This window comes from Salmo salar, chromosome 23 (assembly GCF_965601325.2).
Source record: "Salmo salar chromosome 23, fSalSal1, whole genome shotgun sequence".
In the NCBI taxonomy this organism is placed as follows: domain Eukaryota; kingdom Metazoa; phylum Chordata; class Actinopteri; order Salmoniformes; family Salmonidae; genus Salmo; species Salmo salar.
The window spans coordinates 32,312,593-32,331,600 of NC_138313.1; the positions used below are offsets into that span (position 1 = coordinate 32,312,593).

Below are 19,008 nucleotides of genomic sequence, written 5' to 3' on the forward strand. Positions count from 1 at the left end.
TTTTGAAATATAGCCTATGCTGCTTTATGATTTAAACAAAAAAAGCATCCAGAAGACAAACATTTTATGTGGTTGACATTTGTTGATACCGGTGGGAAACAATAGAAAACAAATTAAATGCAGCTAGTGTACTCATTCAAGGTGGAATTTGGTGTTCCCTTCCACGGGGGGCGCTAGTTCTTTAGCCATTACATTTCTGGGATGACGTTTGGGGCATGTTTAGAAGTGCAACGTAGAACGTTTCAGATAGAAATACATTTTCTTTAACACCCACTGCGTTCTATTCCAATTGGCATAGAATATGATTTGTTCTGTACGGTGGATATCTTTGTGGGGCGTTTTGTAACGTCGCAACTTGCCTTAGGAATGGAATGTCGACTCTTCAGCCTCCGCCACAAATTCGGATTTCGGCTAGGGACAGATTTGACAGACGCTGAGCAAGTGTATACTTTAAAGTTTACTATAAGATTTGTTATTAATGTAATGATTTAAGCTTGAGTAGTTGTTTGCGCCAACTGTTTGTTTACCAGCACTAGTTGTTAATAAAAGGGAGGAATTCAATTTAAGCGAATACGGAGGTCCATTTTGTTATTTTTGCGAATTCGAGCAGTTTTCCCTCTGAAGCGTTGTGTGTTCGCGAACATATAGCTTTAGCTGGCTTTGTTGCGTTGGCGAAAACACACGGTGAAAGAAGACCGAACAAAAGAAACCACGAAAAGACCTAGCGTTATCCATAACATTTGTAGTTATATGCATATTATATTTAGCTAGCTAGTGTACTAGTTAAGTTACCTGAAAACTGACGTTAGCAACAGCGATTAATCATTTTGAGCGACAGCCTTTGAAGAATTAAGAAAGGACCATTCAAATGGTTGAGGTTTGTATTTCATCACCAACGAAAACGAGATTCCAGCTGGTAGCTGCTAGGCTACTTCTGTCGAGTGATATACACCTGGACAAACAAGAGATATTGATTAGCTAGCTAACGCCAGCTGCATCACCAATTTTGGGGACAATAACTAGCGTTCGCTAGTGATCTGGTCAACTCGTGCGATTATTGGCTAGCTTCGAGCTTGCAAATACGGACAAAGAGGGGAACAACAAGCCAATATTTTTGTGGCTGCATTTTTGAATACTCATCATTCATCGTATTTGGGAAGGAAAACAATAAACAAGGAATTGACATGATGTTTCCACAATCCAGACATTCAGTAAGTGGATTTAATGTAATATTCGGAGAATCAGTAGATTATTTTCTGAATTAAACTTGTTTGTCTGCGTGTGCCAGTTAGATTGTATCTAGCTACACAATGAGCAGACATCGTTACTTTGTATTGCATCAAATGTTTTTATGCTTTCAGCATGTCACTTCCATCAAGAAAAATGATCGTCACATTTTGTTTCAAATCTGAATTAAGCAGAACCCCTGGGGCAATTTGATTACCAAACCAGACATAAGTTAGGGCCTATTTATGCCTAACCACCAGTGACCCGTATTATGCTTAGCTACTTGTTGTGCTTATACATTTGTATGCCTTTTGTTGACTGCGATTTCACAGGTTATTAATTAAAGTGGAAAAGAATCATGCTCATTTCCAGGTATTTGCATCAAACTGTCGGTGACACAATTACAATATTTGTTCTGTTCAATACAGAATCGGCATGATTTGCATTGCTAATGAATTTGGATTGCAAGGCAGATGGGAAATGTAGAACGGGTGGCTATTTTACTGTAGCTACAAGTATACAACGTAATGCATACAGTGTAGCGATCACTCTTACAGGGAGCCCCAAATGATGAAGTTGAGAGACTTTGCAGACATAATACAGGAACTGGGGGAGATTTGGTTCATGTCCAATGTTAAAACATTTAAGATAATTAACTTTCGAAATCAGAACTGCCTGTCTATGATTTGTTGTCAATGGAACTTATAGTTTATTTGACAACAATAAGTACGGCTGTCTACATGATTCTCTTGACAATAAAATACTTCAGTGAAGTATCTACCTGAGTATCCAGAATAATACTGAGGGGTAGAGCTGGTACTGGCTTGCGATTCATGGCCTGCAACCCATGTAGTAGGTCTGTGTTGTGCCTTAATAACAACGTTTCCATCCAGTTGTTATGCAAGTATAGTAATGGCGTATTAATAAATAACATTTAAAAAAAACACGACAGGTGTTATGGATACATGAAGTGTCGGTACAATTTCGTTCAACATTGTATATTTTTGTCTGTAAAATTAATTACGTGAAAATTGATGGCGCAAACCATCATGTCGAAGTAAACTTGGAGTCACGGGATGATATGCCAAGTTGTACTACCACAACGTGGGAAAGCATTAGGGGCCTGATTCAGACATAGGAAATGTACGCTTTTTACACGCACGCCTTTCCTACGCACTTCTCAGTAGTTCTTGTTCAGGCTTAAGCTTCAAACACACCGACAGTGTGATTGCATTTTGGTACACCAGAATTACATTCATTTCCAATGAAACGCTGCGTTTGCCTTGCAGCGTTGCAGACGCAGTTGCAGTGCGTTTACTCTTGTCTATACGTTGGATTTTTCGAACCTATGCGTCAAACTGTATGCAGAAATGGTAGCAGAAGGTGAATGTTGAACTTTTGTTGCATAAATTTGCAGATGATGCTGCATTCTATTTTGCGCAATGATGCTGGCCGTGTGATCGAAGCGTTATGCGTCGATCACACCGACCAGAACTAATTCATTTCCAGTGGAACGCTGCGTTTGCCTTGTAGCATTGCTGTTGCAGCGCGTTCTGTGTGGTGCATACTTTGGATTTATCGAATGTCTGCTCAAACTGTATGCGTAGACGACTTGACAGAAATGGTAGCAGAAGGTGAATGTTGAACTTTTGTTGCATACACATCCAGATGATTCTGCATACTATTTTGCGCAATGACACTATCGGTGTGATAATAGGCTTTGCAGGCGTTGTTCCCTTGCATGCACTGAATAAATGTAATTCACCTGGTGAAAACCCTCCCACTTGCTGTGTTTTTCCTCATGGAGTTGTCATTTAATAGGGTTTTCAGTACATTTATATAAAGACATCTTTAAAAAAAATCTAACTTACTAGAGTATATGGAGAGAATGTTCAGAACATTACGGATCAATGAGAGAAGGCCATGTAAATACACACATTCGTCTCCTTTTCAGCACCAATTTGTACATTCAAATACTCTATTGTATATTATTTGTACAATTTTGGAACGCCTTTACACCAAATATATTGGTTTATCAAAAATACTCTGGTTTGATTCATCCTGAAAATTACCATATTCAACTGTTCAATCCACGACATATTGGAAGGTGAGAAAAGTGTAGAATATGATTTGAACAGTAGTCTATAAATCTACCTTAATATTCCTCACTTATCATGGAACTGTGACAACGGTCCAGTCATCATGAACCGTGCTCCAGGTTTAAACTGATACATATGGTCTGTGTTCCATAATGATTCAAATAGGCTACAAGTTCCAAATTATTTCACAACTTGTAATACATTAGCCTAATATTATTCACTATTGCTAGCGATCCTCAGGAACAGCCACACAAACGTGACAGGAAACGTAAACAAACAATATATAATGGTGCAAAGTGTAAGGAAAATAACACGGTTATAAATGCATGTGGGTATAACTGTCGGTGGCTACTGATAGTGGCTAATATTTAACACAATACATTTTTTTATATACAGTGAAAAAGTCCAGGCAAAAAAAATAAACATTCTAGGAATCAAATGGGGTGTATCTGTAGACACACATTAATTTCTTTGATCTCCACCTAAAACAAATAGCGGGTGAATAGCATGCTATTGTCATGCTTAAGATCAAGGTCAGACTACGCGTAGAGAGAAATACTTAACTAGGGTCGGACCACCCCGACCCCCACCAAAAGAGTTTGATGATGAGCTTGATGCAAATTTCCTATAAATATTGATGGTATTATTTGAATGTTGGTGAGATGATGATCAATGCTTGGCTGCAAGTTATCAAATAAAAATGATATTGTCTTATCCATATCTTATAACCTACCCTGTCGACTTTATCAGCGAAATGTCTAGAGAGCATGCGGCAAAAACAGATTGGGCAAGTTTGCGATTTATCGCAAAAGATTTGGCAGCCATTGGTAGATGGAAACACATTGAACTTCTTGGTTTTTGCAAAAGTACTTTTTATGTGCACTACGTCATCACACACAGCATTTTGTCCTCAATGTGGCTCAGTTGGTAGAGCATGGTGTTTGCAACGCCAGGGTTGTGGGTTCGAATCCCACGGGGGACCAGTATGGGGGGAAAAAATAAAAAATTGTATGAAATGTATGCATTCACTACTGTAAGTCGCTCTGGATAAGAGCGTCTGCTAAATGACTAAAATGTCTAAAATGTAAGTCAGTTTCATGGAAACACCTCTCATGGGAAAATGTGAATATTCTTTATGCATATTTTACAATATTCACCAAAAAATCTGTCTCCATTCATATTAAAACCTAGCTATTGTGTGTAATGGAACGCATATTTCCCAGCATGAAAACAACTAACCTTGGTGGGTGCCTTTTTATGACTGGAATAGGCCAAAATCTTTTTCCCAATTTCCCATGGTAGTAGAAATTGGTCTATGGAAAAAAACTGACTCTCAACCCATGGTCACATAACTCACATTTGTGTACATATTCGGATAAAAAAAAATGAACACTTCAGTAAACGTCTATTTGAAATGTTCACATCACTGTCATGTGCTTAACAAGCAATTGCATTTGCACGGTGTTGGTGCTGTGTAGACCCTGTCGTTCCCAGCCCCAAAAAACCTGAAATGAAAGTTTTGGAATACAATGTCGGCAAAAACAATTACAAGACTATTATGTTACCACGGTGTGCTTGCTCCATAGCAACAATTTGTCATTGCCAGTGCCAATGTAGAAGGGGGAGGAATTGTTTGCTCAGGCTAGAGCCTGGATGTCTCGTGATATGAATGGGGTGCCCTTGTGCATGCAGCCGCGGGATGCGTCTCAGTTCTAAGACTGGCAGTGTGTCTGAGAAGACTGCCAAGGTTCTAACCACTTCATCAGTGTGCAGAGGAGAAGGAAAGAGCTCCTAATTGTGTGAGAGACCTAACTGGATCCCCATCCCATTCTACAGAACCCTTCAACTGACTGAGACACTTTCTGTATTTTGAAAGTTATATCTTGAAAACTTGCTGACATGCAAAAAATTGTGGGACTCTATCAACAGTGCACTAATGAAACAAATACCAAAATATAGTTTTGGAGTTTCCTTTGAAGGTCAACGGCATCATGAACTTTGCAAGTACCAGGACATTTTAGCCAAAAACCTGGTTGCCTCTGCCAAGAGGTTGAAACTTGGCTTCAAGTGAATCTTCCAGAAAGATGTCAACATTGAACCACGCCCCATGGTGGCGGTGGGGTTATGTTATGGGCAGGCATAAGCTACGGACAACTAACACAATTGCATTTTATCAATGGCAATTTAAGTGCACGAAAATATGAGATTGTGAGGCCCATGTTCATAATATTTATTTTAAGGTATCTATGACCAACCGACGCATATCTGTATTCCTAGTCATGTGAAATCCATAGATTAGGGCCTAATGAATTTATTTAAATTGACTGATTTCCTCATATGAACTGTAACTAAGTCAAATCAATGAAATTGTTGCGTTTGAACAAAAACAATGTAATTGAGAGTGAAAAGGAATCTTGTACAGAATCAAAATATTACAAAACAGTCATCCTGTTTGCAACAATGCACTAAAGTAATACTGAAAAAAATGTGGCAAAGCAAATTAACATTTTGTCATGAATACAAAGTTATGTTTGAGGCAAACCTAATACAACACATTACTGAATACCATTCTCCATATTTTCAAGCATAATGGTGGCTGCATCATGTTATGGGTATGCCTGTAATCGTTAAGGACTGGGGAATTTTTCAGGATAGAAAATAAACAAATGGAGAGAAAAAAATGGAGCTAAGCACAGGCAAAATCCTTGAGGAAAACCTGCTTCAGAATGAATTCACCTTTCAGCAGGACAATAACCTAAAACACAGGAGCAAATCTACACTGGCGTTGCTTACCAAAAAGACAGTGAGTGGCCGAGTTACAGTTTTGACTTAAATCTATGGCAAGACCTGAAATGGTTGTCTGGCAATGATCAAGAACCAGACTTTGTTGAATTTTGAAAAGAATAATGGGCAATGTCGGTGTGAATACTTAGTTGAAGTCGGGAAGTTCACATACACCTTAGCCAAATACATTTAAACTCAGTTTTTCACAATTTCTGACATTTATTCATATTACAAAATCCCTGTCTTAGGTGAGTTAGGATCACCACTTTATTTTAAGAATGTGAAATGTCAGAATAATAAAGTGATTTATTTCAGCTTTTATTTCCTTCATCACATTCCCAGTGGGTCCGAAGTTTACATACACTCAATTAGTATTTGGTAGCATTGCCTTTAAGTTGTTTAACTTGGGTCAAAAGTTTCGGGTAGCCTTCCACAAGCTTCCCAAAATAAGTTGGGTGAATTTTGGCCCATTCCTCCTGACAGAGCTGGTGTAAGTGAGTCAGGTTTGTAGGCCTCCTTGCTCGCACACGCTTATTTAGTTCAGCCCACAAATCTTCTATAGGATTGAGGTCAGGGCTTTGTGATGGCCACTCCAATACCTTGACTTTGTTGTTCTTAAGCCATTTTGCTACAACTTTGGAACTATGCTTGGGGTTATTGTTCATTTGAAGACCCATTTGCGACCAAGCTTTAACTTCCTAACTGATGTCTTGAGATGTTGCTTCAATAAATCCACATAGTATTCCTTTCTCATGAGGCCATCTATTTTGTGAAGTGCACCAGTCCCTCCTGTAGCGAAGCACCCCCACAACATAATGCTGCCGCCCCCGTGCTTCACGGTTGGGATGGTGTTTTTCAGCTTGCAAGCCTCCCCCTTTTTCCTCCAAAAGTAACAATGGTCATTATGGCCAAACGGTTTTATTTTTGTTTCATCAGACCAGAGGACATTTCTCCAAAAAGTACGATCTTTGTCCCCATGTGCAGTTGCAAACCATACATAGTCTGGCTTTTTTATGGCGGTTTTGAAGAAGTGGCTTCTTCCTTGCTGGGCTGCCTTTCAGCTTATGTCGACATAGGACTTTTTTTACTGTGGTTATAGATACTTTTGTACCTGTTTCCTCCAGCATCTTCACAAGGTCCTTTGCTGCTGTTCTGGGATTGATTTGCACTTTTCGCACCAAAGTATGTTTATCTCTAGGAGACAGAACGTGTCTCCTTCCTGAGCGGTGTGACGGCTGCGTGGTCCCATGGTGTTTATACTTGTGTACTATTGTTTGTACAGATGAACGTGGTACCTTCAGTTGTTTGGAAATTGCTCCCAAGGATGAACCAGTCTTGTGGAGGTCTACAACTCTGTTTTCTGAAGTCTTGGCTGATTTTCTTTTGATTTTCCCATGATGTCAAGCGAAGAGGCACAGAGTTTGAAGGTAGGCCTTGAAATACATCCACAGGTACACCTCCAATTGACGGCAATTAGCCTATCAGAAGCTTCTAAAGCCATAACATAATTTTCTTGAATTTTCCAAGCTGTTTAAAGGCACAGTCAACTTAGTCTATGTACATTTCTGTCACACTGGAATTGTGATTAAGTGAAATAATCTCTGTAAACAATTGTTGGAAAAATTACTTGTGTCATGCACAAAGTAGATGTCCGAACCGACTTGCCAAAACTACATTTGTGGAGTGGTTGAAAAACGAGTTTTAATGACTCCAACCTAAGTGTATGTAAACTAGAGTTCGACCGATTTAATCGGAATGGCCGATTTTTAATTCGGGCCGATTTCAAGTTTTCATAACAATCGGTAATCGGCATTTTTGGACACCGATCTTGGCTGGTTATATTGTACTCCACGAGGAGACTGCGTGGCAGGCTGACTACCTGTTATGCGATTGCAGCATGGAGCCAAGGTAAGGTGCTAGCTAGCATTAAACATATCTTATAAAAAACAATCAATCTTAACATAATCACTAGTTAACTGCACATGGTTGATGATATTACTAGTTTATCTAGCTTGTCCTGCGTTGCATATAATCGATGTGGTGCCTGTTAACCTCTCTGGGGCAGGCGGGACGAATTCGTCCCACCTACGTAACAGCCAGTTGAATCCTGTGGCGCGATTTTCAAAACCTTTGAAATGCTATTACTTCAATTTCTCAAACATATGACTATTTTACAGCTATTTAAAGACAAGACTCTCGTTAATCTAACCACACTGTCCGATTTCAAAAAGGCTTTACAATGAAAGCAAAACATTAGATTATGTCAGCAGAGTACCAAGCCAGAAATAATCAGACACCCATTTTTCAAGCTAGCATATAATGTCACAAAAACCCAGAAGACAGCTAAATGCAGCACTAACCTTTGATCTTCATCAGATGACAACCCTAGGACATTATGTTATACAATACATGCATGTTTTGTTCAATCAAGTTCATATTTATATCAAAAAACAGTTTTTTACATTAGCATGTGACGTTCAGAACTAGCATACTTCGCGCGAATTCACTAACAATTTACTAAATTACTCACGATAAATGTTCACAAAAAGCATAACAATTATTTTAAGAATTATAGATACAGAACTCCTCTATGCACTCGATATGTCCGATTTTTAAAATAGCTTTTTGGTGAAAGCACATTTTGCAATATTCTAAGTACATAGCCCAGCCATCACGGGCTAGCTATTTAGACACCCGGCAAGTTTAGCACTCACCAATATCAGATTTACTATTATAAAAGTTTGATTACCTTTTGTTGTCTTCGTCAGAATGCACTCCCAGGACTGCTACTTCAATAACAAATGTTGGTTTGGTCCAAAATAATCCATCGTTATATCCGAATAGCGGCGTTTTGTTCGTGCGTCCCAGACACTATCCGAAATGGTAAATCAGGGTCGTGCGCATGGCGCAATTCGTGACAAAAAAAATCTAAATATTCCATTACCGTACTTCGAAGCATGTCAACCGCTGTTTAAAATCCATTTTTATGCCATTTTTCTCGTAAAAAAGCGATATTATTCCGACCGGGAATGTCCATTTAGCTAAACAGAGGAAAGAAAACAAAGCTTTCGGTCGACGCGGGCACGAGCCTGAGTCTCACAGTACTGTAACCAGCCACTACCCAAACGCGCTACTTTGTTTCAGCCAGAGCCTGCAAAGCCACGATTCAGCGTTTTGCCGCCTTCTGAGAACCTATGGCAGCCGTAGGAAGTGTCACGGGACAGCTAAGATCCTCACTCTTCAATAAACAGAGACAAGAAGAACGACACCTTGTCAGACAGGCCACTTCCTGCATAAAATCTTCTCAGGTTTTTGCCTGCCATATGAGTTCTGTTATACTCACAGACACCATTCAAACAGTTTTAGAAACTTTAGAGTGTTTTCTATCCAAAGCCAATAATTATATGCATATTCTAGTTACTGGGCAGGAGTAGTAACCAGATTAAATCGGGTACGTTTTTTATCCAGCCGTGTCAATACTGCCCCCTAGCCCTAACAGGTTAAATTAATTTATCATTGAATCACAGCCTACTTCGCCAAATGGTGATTTAACAAGCGCATTCACGAAAGAGCACTGTCGTTGCACCAATGTGTACCTAACCATAAACATCAAAGCCTTTCTTAAAATCAATACACAAGTTTATATTTTTAAACCTGCATATTTAGTTAATATTGCCTGCTAACATGAATTTCTTTTAACTAGTGTGCAGCATTTTGGGCCGCCTGGCTCGTTGCGAACTGCGTGAAGACCATTTCTTCCTAACAAAGACAGCCAACTTCACTAAACGGGGGATGATTTAACAAAAGTGCATTTGTGAAAAAAAACACAATCGTTGCACGAATGTACCTAACCATAAACATCAATACCTTTCTTAAAATCAATACACAGAAGTATATTTTTAAAAACCTGGATATTTAGTTAAAAGAAATTGTGTCACTTCTCTTGCGTTCATTGCACGCAGAGTCAGGGTATATGCAACATTTTGGCCCGCCTGGCTCGTTGCGACCTAATTTGCCAGAATTTTACGTAATTATGACATAACATTGAAGGTTGTGCAATGTAACAGCAATATTTAGACTTATGGATGCCACCCGTTGGATAAAATACGGAACGGTTCCGTATTTCACTGAAAGAATAAACGTTTTGTTTTCGAAATGATAGTTTCCGGATTTGACCATTTTAAATGACCAAAGGCTCGTATTTCTGTGTGTTATTATATTATAATTAAGTCTATGATTTGATAGAGCAGTCTGACTGAGCGGTGGTAGGCAGCAGCAGGCTCGTAAGCATTAATTCAAACAGCACTTTACTGTGTTTGCCTGCAGCTCTTCGTAATGCTTTAAGCATTGCGCTGTTTATGACTTCAAGCCTATCAACTCCCGAGATTAGGCTGGCAATACTAAAGTACCTATTAGAACATCCAATAGTCAAAAGTATATGAAATAGTCCTATAATAACTACAACCTAAAACTTCGTACCTGGAAATATAGAAGACTCATGTTAAAAGGAACCACCAGCTTTCATATGTTCTCATGTTCTGAGCAAGGAACGTTAGCTTTCTAACATGGCACATATTGCACTTTTACTTTCTTCTCCAACACTTTGTTTTTGCATTATTTAAACCAAATTGAACATGTTTCATTATTTGAGACTAAATAGATTTTATTGATGTATTATATTAAGTTAAAATAAGTGTTCATTCATTATTGTTGTAATTGTCATTATTTATATATATATATATATATATATATATATATATATATATATATATATATTACTGGAGAAAAAAATAAATATATATATATATATTTTTTTTTAATCGGCCAATTAATTGGATCCTCCAGTAATCGGTATCGGCGTTGAAAAATCATAATTGGTCGACCTCTAATGTAAACTTCTGACTTCAACTGTAAGTAACAGATTTCTGTTTTCATTTTCAATACATTTCAAAAAAAAATTATGAACATGTTTTCACTTTGTCATGGGGCAAAGTGGAATAAGTCAAGGGGTATGAGTACTTTTTGAAGGCACTGTAGATACAATACCATTCAAAAGTTTGGGGTCACTTAGAAATGTCCTTTTTTTTCCCCATGAAAACATACATGAAATTAGTTGCAAAATGAATAGGAAATATAGCCAAGAAGTTGACAAGGTTATAAATAATGATTTGTAATTGAAATAATAGTGTCCTTCAAACTTTGCTTTCGTCAAAGAATCCTCCATTTGCAGCAATTACAGCCTTGCAGACCTTTGGCATTCTAGTTGTCAATTTGTTGAGGTATTCTGAAGAGATTTCACCCCATGCTTCCTGAAGCACCTCCCACAAGTTTGATTGGCTTGATGGGCTGCTCCCACAACAGCTCAATAGGGTTGAGATCCGGTGACTGTGCTGGCCACTCCATTATAGACAGAATACCAGCTGACTGCTTCTTCCCTAAATAGTTATTGCTTAGTTTGGAGCTGTGCTTTGCGTCATTGTCCTGTTGTAGGAGGAAATTGGCTCCAATTAAGCGCCGTCCACAGGGTATGGCATGGCGTTACAAAATGGAGTGATGGCCTTCCTTCTTCAAGATCCCTTTTACCCTGTACAAATCTCCCGCTTTACCACCACCAAGCACCCCCAGACCATCATGTTGCCTCCACCATGCTAGACAGATGACATCAAGCACTCGAGCGTCTTTTCATTTTTTCTGCATCTCACGAATGTTCTTCTTTGTGATCCAAACACCTCAAACTTAGATTTGTCTGACACTTTTCCAATCTTCCTCTGTCCAGTGTCTGTTCTTTTGCCCATCTTAATCTTTTTATTTTTATTGGCCAGTCTGAGATATGGCTTTTTCTTTGCAAGTCTGCTTAGAAGGCCAGCATCCCGGAGGCACCTCTTCACTGTTGACGTTGAGACTGGTGTTTTGCAGGTACTATTTCATGAAGCTGCCAGTTGAGGACTTGTGAGGCATCTATTTCTCAAACTAGACACACTAATGTACTTGTCCTCTTGCTCAGTTGTGCACCGGTGCCTCTCACTCTTTCTATTCTGGTTAGAGCCAGTTTGCGCTGTTCTGGGAAGGGAGTAGTACCCAGCGATGTACGAGATCGTCAGTTTCTTGGCAATTTTTCGCATGAAATAGCCTTCATTTCTCAGAACAAGAATAGACTGATGAGTTTCAGAAGAAAGTACTTTGTTTCTGGCCATTTTGAGCCTGTAATCAAACCCACAAATGCTGATGCTCCAGATACTCAACAAGTCAAAAGTAAAAAAAAAAAAGAAAAAATGGCTAGTTTTATTTCTTCTTTAATCAGAACAATAGTTTTCAGCTGTGCTAACATAATTGCAAAAGGGTTTTCTAATGATCAATTAGCCTTTTTAAAATGATAAACTTGGATTAGCTAACACAACATGCCATTGGAACACGGGAGTGATGGTTGCTGATAATGGTCCTCTGTACGCCTATGTAGATATTCCATTAAATAATCTGCTGTTTCCAGCTACAATAGTAATTTGCAACATTACCAATGTCTACACTGTATTTCTGATCAATTTGATGTTATTTTAATGGACCAAAAAAAAATATTTTAATGGGCTTATTCAAAATAAAACAAGGACTTTTCTAAACTTTTCAACGGTAGTGTATGTGTCAGATTAGAACTGTCATGATGGAAGATTTAAACTGGAGATTAAGATGTGAGATGCTCTCTCAAACTGTGAAATGCTTAAAGTAGAATATTTCTCCTTCATATATTTCTGTAATAAACAAAGTATATTCCAAGTTATGGTGACAATTTTAAGTTTACGCTATTTTACCGTTTATTCCTATGCAATTTAAGGTGTTGTAATTTGAATGGTTTTGAATCCCTATTCACACAGGACTAGTATTACTAGAGAACGTTGGTTATGTAAGTATTACCCCTTCATTCTGGGCGTGAAGATATTTCAACATGTCCAGGCGATAACAGGTTACACTGATAACTTGAGCTTGGCTTCCCAAGTTTCTAAATTGCACCAAACCTTCTTTGGTGTAGTGTCGCCATAATATTTGAATGAAGGAAGTGTGATCATAATCATTAGAATATTTTAGCCATCCGCAGTGGAAGACGTCCTAAAATCCCCCCAGCCTTCAGATGTGTGCTCAACAGCGCACTTTCACTTGAGATGCATGTGTTATGGATGATAGTGAACTTGTCATTTCAAAAAGTTTAGCTTAGTTGAATTGCTGCTTTGGAATCTATTAACAGCAAGGGTTGCATTAAATATACACTTTTTTTACGTGTGCATTTGGCAATGTTCAATTCATTGTCCCAACATATAAACAAAAGCATTCACCGTGAAATTTTATACATGTAGGCCCTTCATATATAGGCTTTGCACAGCACATTTGTTTTAAGCATTCATTTTTTGAATCAATTGTTTTCTTGCTCAAACTTCGAGCAACACCTGTTATCCTTGGACATGTCTCTCAAAACAGGGATGTCGAGTCGCACAGGACTAGTAGTATCAGAGGACCTTGGAGTTAGTAGGTTTTCGGCTGGAATATTCGGCAGATTCGGATGGGACTTAAATTACTGATGTGGTAGTTTGTGCTCGTGCACATAATTATCTCCCCCAATAAAACTACTCCTGTGCAAATGAGGTTTAAGAAAGCGAATGTGCTTACAGTCCAGGCGGTAGTGTAGCAGTTACAACATGATCTCTCATCTTTCAAGCCCCTGTTACCAGCACCAGGTGTTTCAACCCAGGTGTATTTGCATACATTTGGTTGTGAGTGATAAGCAGATGATGGATAAAGCTATTTCTGCTGTAAGTAGAACCCACAGAACAGCTTGTCGCCGCTGCTAAATGTGGCAATATGGGAGTAAAATCTCAAACCTATAGACAATACAAGAAGTTTGGCCTTGATTCACAGGTACATGATCATCCCCCACACACACACACACACACACACACACACACACACACACACACACACACACACACAGCTTGTTTCGCTTTATCATTCGTTTCCTCCCAGATCTGATGCCATGGTGGGAGGGTCGGGGCAGAGGATGCACAGGCATTATTAAGGCCACTTGAATTAATAGTACAGCCCCCAGCCTTTTTATCCAAAGCCTCCAACGGGGGGGGGGGGGGGGGGGGAGGGAGGGGGGTTAAATCCCTGGTCCCCTGTATCGCCCATTAAACAAACTCCCACCCACCCCTGCTCAATCGCTCACTCTCTCGCTGTCTCACACACACACAAGGGTGCCATCTTCACCTTTCTCTAGCCAAAGCTGACATCCACTCGTCAATGCACTAATGATTGCACACCCATTTTAAAATACAGATTTCCCGTGTCTTTCACACTCTCCTACTCACCCATACACAACCTCAATAACAAGGGTACAGACATGTCTTAAAACACACACAGATATCCTTAGTGGCTTCAATGGTCTCATCTGTATTCTGTTTTTTTTAACAAATTAAATGTGGAGCTTGACACACACACACAGCCAGCAGATGTCAGGGCTGCTCATTAGTATGCCAGAGGGCCCAGTGCCCCACCAACCCCGCGGGGGGGCACAGCTATTGAGGGGCTGAGTGCAAGCCACGGGTCACAGGTGATATGGATTTTTGTGGGGGGCCACACTGGCTGGTTATCAAGTGACTATGGGGTTGGGGGATTGGGACAGTCTCCAATTCCCCATCATGAACACACATTCTATGCAGGGTATGAACACCATACACCTCTCCCCATCCTGGGTTCATACGTCCCAGTTATGGAGGACTAACACACGAGACTGGTTCTGCCCCCAAAAAAACATTTATTTCACTAAAAGCAATTTCAGTGATTGCCAACTAGATGAAATGCTAAGGCTAAATAGTGTTGAAAATGTGACTTTGCCATTGCTGCAAGTGAGTATGTAAAAAAATATATATTTTGAGCTCCTGGTTAGAATTCATTACTTCTCAAATCCTTAGAGAAGTGAAAGAACCACAGCATTTATATTGTGCTACCTGAAAGAGTTGTTTCTGTTATTATTCAGAGACCTGAAGATTGCATGAAGAGACACCTGTTACCGCCCATCTGGCCGCTCTCTCTGAGTGATGTGTGGGGGTATATTTTATGAGCCTCTGTTTTATGTGTTCATAAATGATTGCATGCTTTGTTTGTGTGGGTTGGCCTTTTGTTGTCTGCATACCTTATTCCCGAACGTGTGTGTGTGTGTGTGTGTGTGTGTGTGTGTGTGTGTGTGTGTGTGTGTGTGTGTGTGTGTGTGTGTGTGAGAGAGAGGAGAAAGAAAAGGACAAAGTGGAGGATGATGAAAGAGAAAGCAGAGCATGATGAGGATGTTTGAATGTGTGTGTGTCAGTGAGGGTACAAGCAGTATGTGTGGGAGTGTGTGAGGAGGGGGGTTAGAAGTGGAGCAGTGCCTCCATCAGTATTCAGCAGTGGCTGTGTGGGTGTGGGGGGGGGTGTAACCGCACCCCTGAGCAGAGCACTGGACTGGAACAAAGCGGCTAGGCGAGGGGGCTTTTGATTGGCCAACCCCGGCACAGGCCCCAGACCTGCCAGAACACAGGCACTGCGGAGACCAGACAAGAGAGCTGTACTCTCTCCCTTCATACACGCAAGGCAGGAGAAAGACTTGAGCAACAAAACACCTAATCTTGGAGCTCATTGAAAACCCCAGAGATCGATGGCAGGAAGCACTCCCAGACTGGACTGGTAGTGCCCAGGGTTAGGCTGTGGGCCAGCTGGGATTAACTAGCCAGGTAGCTACCTTTTTGTTGTTTAGCAGATAGGAGTCAGGGTCCAGAGGGAGCATTTTAGTGTCCGATGCATGTCAGGCCTTCCAGCCTTCTGCTTTCATTGTCCATTTTTTATTTGTTTCTGAAGCTGGGAGTAATCATTGTACTGCCCTTTTGGACCCTTGTAAGTAATAACCTTGCTTTTTAGAACGAGACCTCAATCACAGGCACAACCACACACTCTCTAATCTCACAGCCTCCTTCACCAGGATATTTTTAATCTTGCCCATGGTCTCCAAACCTACAGCCCTGTTGCCCTCACTGCTTTCCCCGCTCGTGACAAATTTCCCCTTGTGCGGCTGTCTCCTTCGGCTTGTTACAGCCCCTGTGCTCTTGCCCTGGCTTGTGTGTGCTGGTATGCCCTCCATGTCATTGCGTTGTGCGTTTTGACTGCCATTCTTGGCCGGCTTTGCGGTGGGGTGGGGGCAGCCTATGTTTGCGAGTGCACTTCACTAGAAGTGATAAAAGTAGAATAATCACATTTTAAAGCATCTTAACGAGGTCAAATCAGCTGGGCTCAGGGTGGGGGATAACTGCGTCTCTGGAATGGGGGTAAGCCCCAGCCTGGTCCATGGCGATAATAATCAAATTCCTGGCCCAAACTGGATTAGACTCCCTGTTGCTGTGTCTAAAGCCCAGTCCGGCGCTTAAGACACAATCCAATTCCTCAGCCCCTAACATGCAGGGGTTAGCCCTGAGCCAGCCAGCTCACGCTCACTACTGGGTGCACTGCTTTACAACCTCTAAGCTGAGGCGGTTAGATGGAATTGTTTGTGGGAGCTCTTCTTGGATGGAAGATCTTATCGTCTGTTGTAATATATTCCCTCTTATGTAGGTCTGTGTGCAAGGCTGTAACTTTGGGGGGGTCAGGGTCAATGAGTTCCGGTGTCAACACACCTCCAGGGTGGTCCAAGGGCATGCCCCCCCCCCCCACACCAATGTTTCTATATTACTTTAAACTGTGTTCTTACTCTTAAGTTCAGAAAGTCACCACCCCACCCCTTTAGCGGCATTTAAATGTCAACCCATTATTCTATTTGTGTACCCTTTACTACGCTTGTCTAGTATATGGTCTTGAATAACAAATTTCTAATACTTAGTTCATTTTAAAGGAGTCGAGGCAGTCTGAGTCCAGAAACTTCTTACTTGGTTACATAATTTAATTGCTGTATTAATTCATAAAATATTTCAGTGACAGTCAAAACCTAATGCTTCAATATGGATCAAGCAGTAGACTTCAACATGAACATCAGTATGGCGTCATGCTCAAGCAATAGATTAAAAAAATACATGGCAACCACTCATCATTCACCATAAAGTAAAAAACATACACATTCAAAACAGTCAATAACCGGTTGCAACCTTATACAAAGGTGGGCATATAGTGGTACAGAGAGGGGTCAGCTCTACAGCCTCAATTTGCTTAAATGCACCAAATACCTGTTTATGCGGGTCACTGCCAGAAATGACATTTGGGCATATTGTTTTCCTATCTATGGTATCCAGCTTCTCCTGGTGGATATGACAGACGGCAACAGTTCAATCTGCTTTGTGTCATTGTTAAGAGCAGCCACGTCTTCAATCTCCATGACAACCAAATGAAATCAAAATGCAGGCAACAACATTTGTTATAGCACTTGGGCTACAGTCAGTGAAGATGAGTTGAACTGATGGTGCTTTTATAACTCAAATCCTCACCTGATGACCTGTTCGTCCTCTCCCTGTCTCAACGTGAGCGGTGCTCTCTCTCCTATCTTTGAACCCTGCCATAATCACATGACCAAATACCATTATAATATGGGGGAAAAATGGATGGCCTTAACAATGATTGGGTTAGCTTATTAACCAGAATTATTTTATTTTTATTAGCTAAATTATTTATTTACTATGTGGCAATAGGTATAGCTAGTGTCATGACGTTGCCAGGTTGGGGGTGGTTTATGACCCCCCCCCCCCCCCCCCCCCCCCCTCTGTAAATACCTTTCCCCCCTTTTCTCTCCACTCTACAGAATGGTCTCTTGGAAAGCCCTTTGTTAACATAGAGAGAAGAGAGTATTGTAACATCAAAAGGTTGGGGAAAAGAACAATCTTTAGGTAATCCAACCAGTTGAAAGTATCCGTTGGTACTTAAAGAATATGATGTCAGATCAGTTGTTGTCTGAGACATTATTACTGATGATAGGATGACATAAACTGTATCTTGGAAAGTCTACACATTCTAGTTATCAGATTCACATAGAATCAACTTAAATGTTTAAATATGAAACTATTTGTGAAAAGATGAAATGTAGTTTTAGTTTTTAAAATGAGAGCATTGTTTTCATAAGAAAAAAATGCTCAATCAGTGGCCACGCCCACGTGAATGGTTGGAAATGATTTGGAAATTTTCTCAATTTCTATAAGAGCCCCCGTGACCCAATTGACGGCGAACTAAGCCAACCTCAGCGTGAGCTCTGGTTGCAAATGGTTGAACGAAATTAACATTGTGTTCCCGACGACGTGAGGACTGATGTTCATACGTTTAAAAGGGCTAATTTCAACATGGAGGTGACGATCGCCACGCTGGAAGGATGAATTTCGACGATACCAGCCAGAATATAGCATGAGCTTATAGTATGGCAACTTGGTATGAACTTTGAACTCTTATTCACTAAAGAAGTGATACAACCTAGACGTCGAGTTTTCAGCAGCCGCTGTAAATGTGTGTGGCCTAGGAAAGGACGAACAATCTCTTCAGAAAGACTGGGTACTACAACGTATCCGTTCTACCACACGACGACTGTACTACAACGTATCCGCCCAGAAATATTCTTCAAAGGACAAGGGAGATCTCTGCTGGGCAACCCAGCCTTCCATCTTTGGCCAATCTATTAAAGCGCAGCTCAGAGTAAATATATTTCTTGCATTTTCCTTTTCCGAATGGGTGGTTATTTAGAATGCATAAGATTCTGATTTACGATGGCATAGCTTCATAAGGTAAGGCTTTCATTCAAACCCAACCCCCTTTCTTTGTATAACCAGCCGTCATATCAGTTTATTCCGCTAGGGATGTTTTCTTTTATGACATAATTAGTAATCAATGTATGATCCTTCCTGTGTATATGTAATTCTGT

The 19,008-nt window shown here is 40.3% G+C and overlaps 1 protein-coding gene across 2 annotated transcripts in view; it reads left to right on the top strand.

Moving 5' to 3' along the window:
• Positions 1–193: 193 nt before the first annotated feature.
• The window catches only part of tle5 (TLE family member 5, transcriptional modulator), a 45,985-nt gene continuing 27,170 nt past the window's right edge, over positions 194–19,008 (top strand). For both annotated transcript variants that reach the window (XM_014169692.3, XM_014169693.3), the window contains exon 1: positions 194–1,211. In XM_014169692.3, the coding sequence (XP_014025167.1) occupies positions 1,185–1,211 (27 nt within the window). In that variant the 5' untranslated portion in view covers positions 194–1,184. The remainder of the gene's footprint in view (positions 1,212–19,008) is intronic.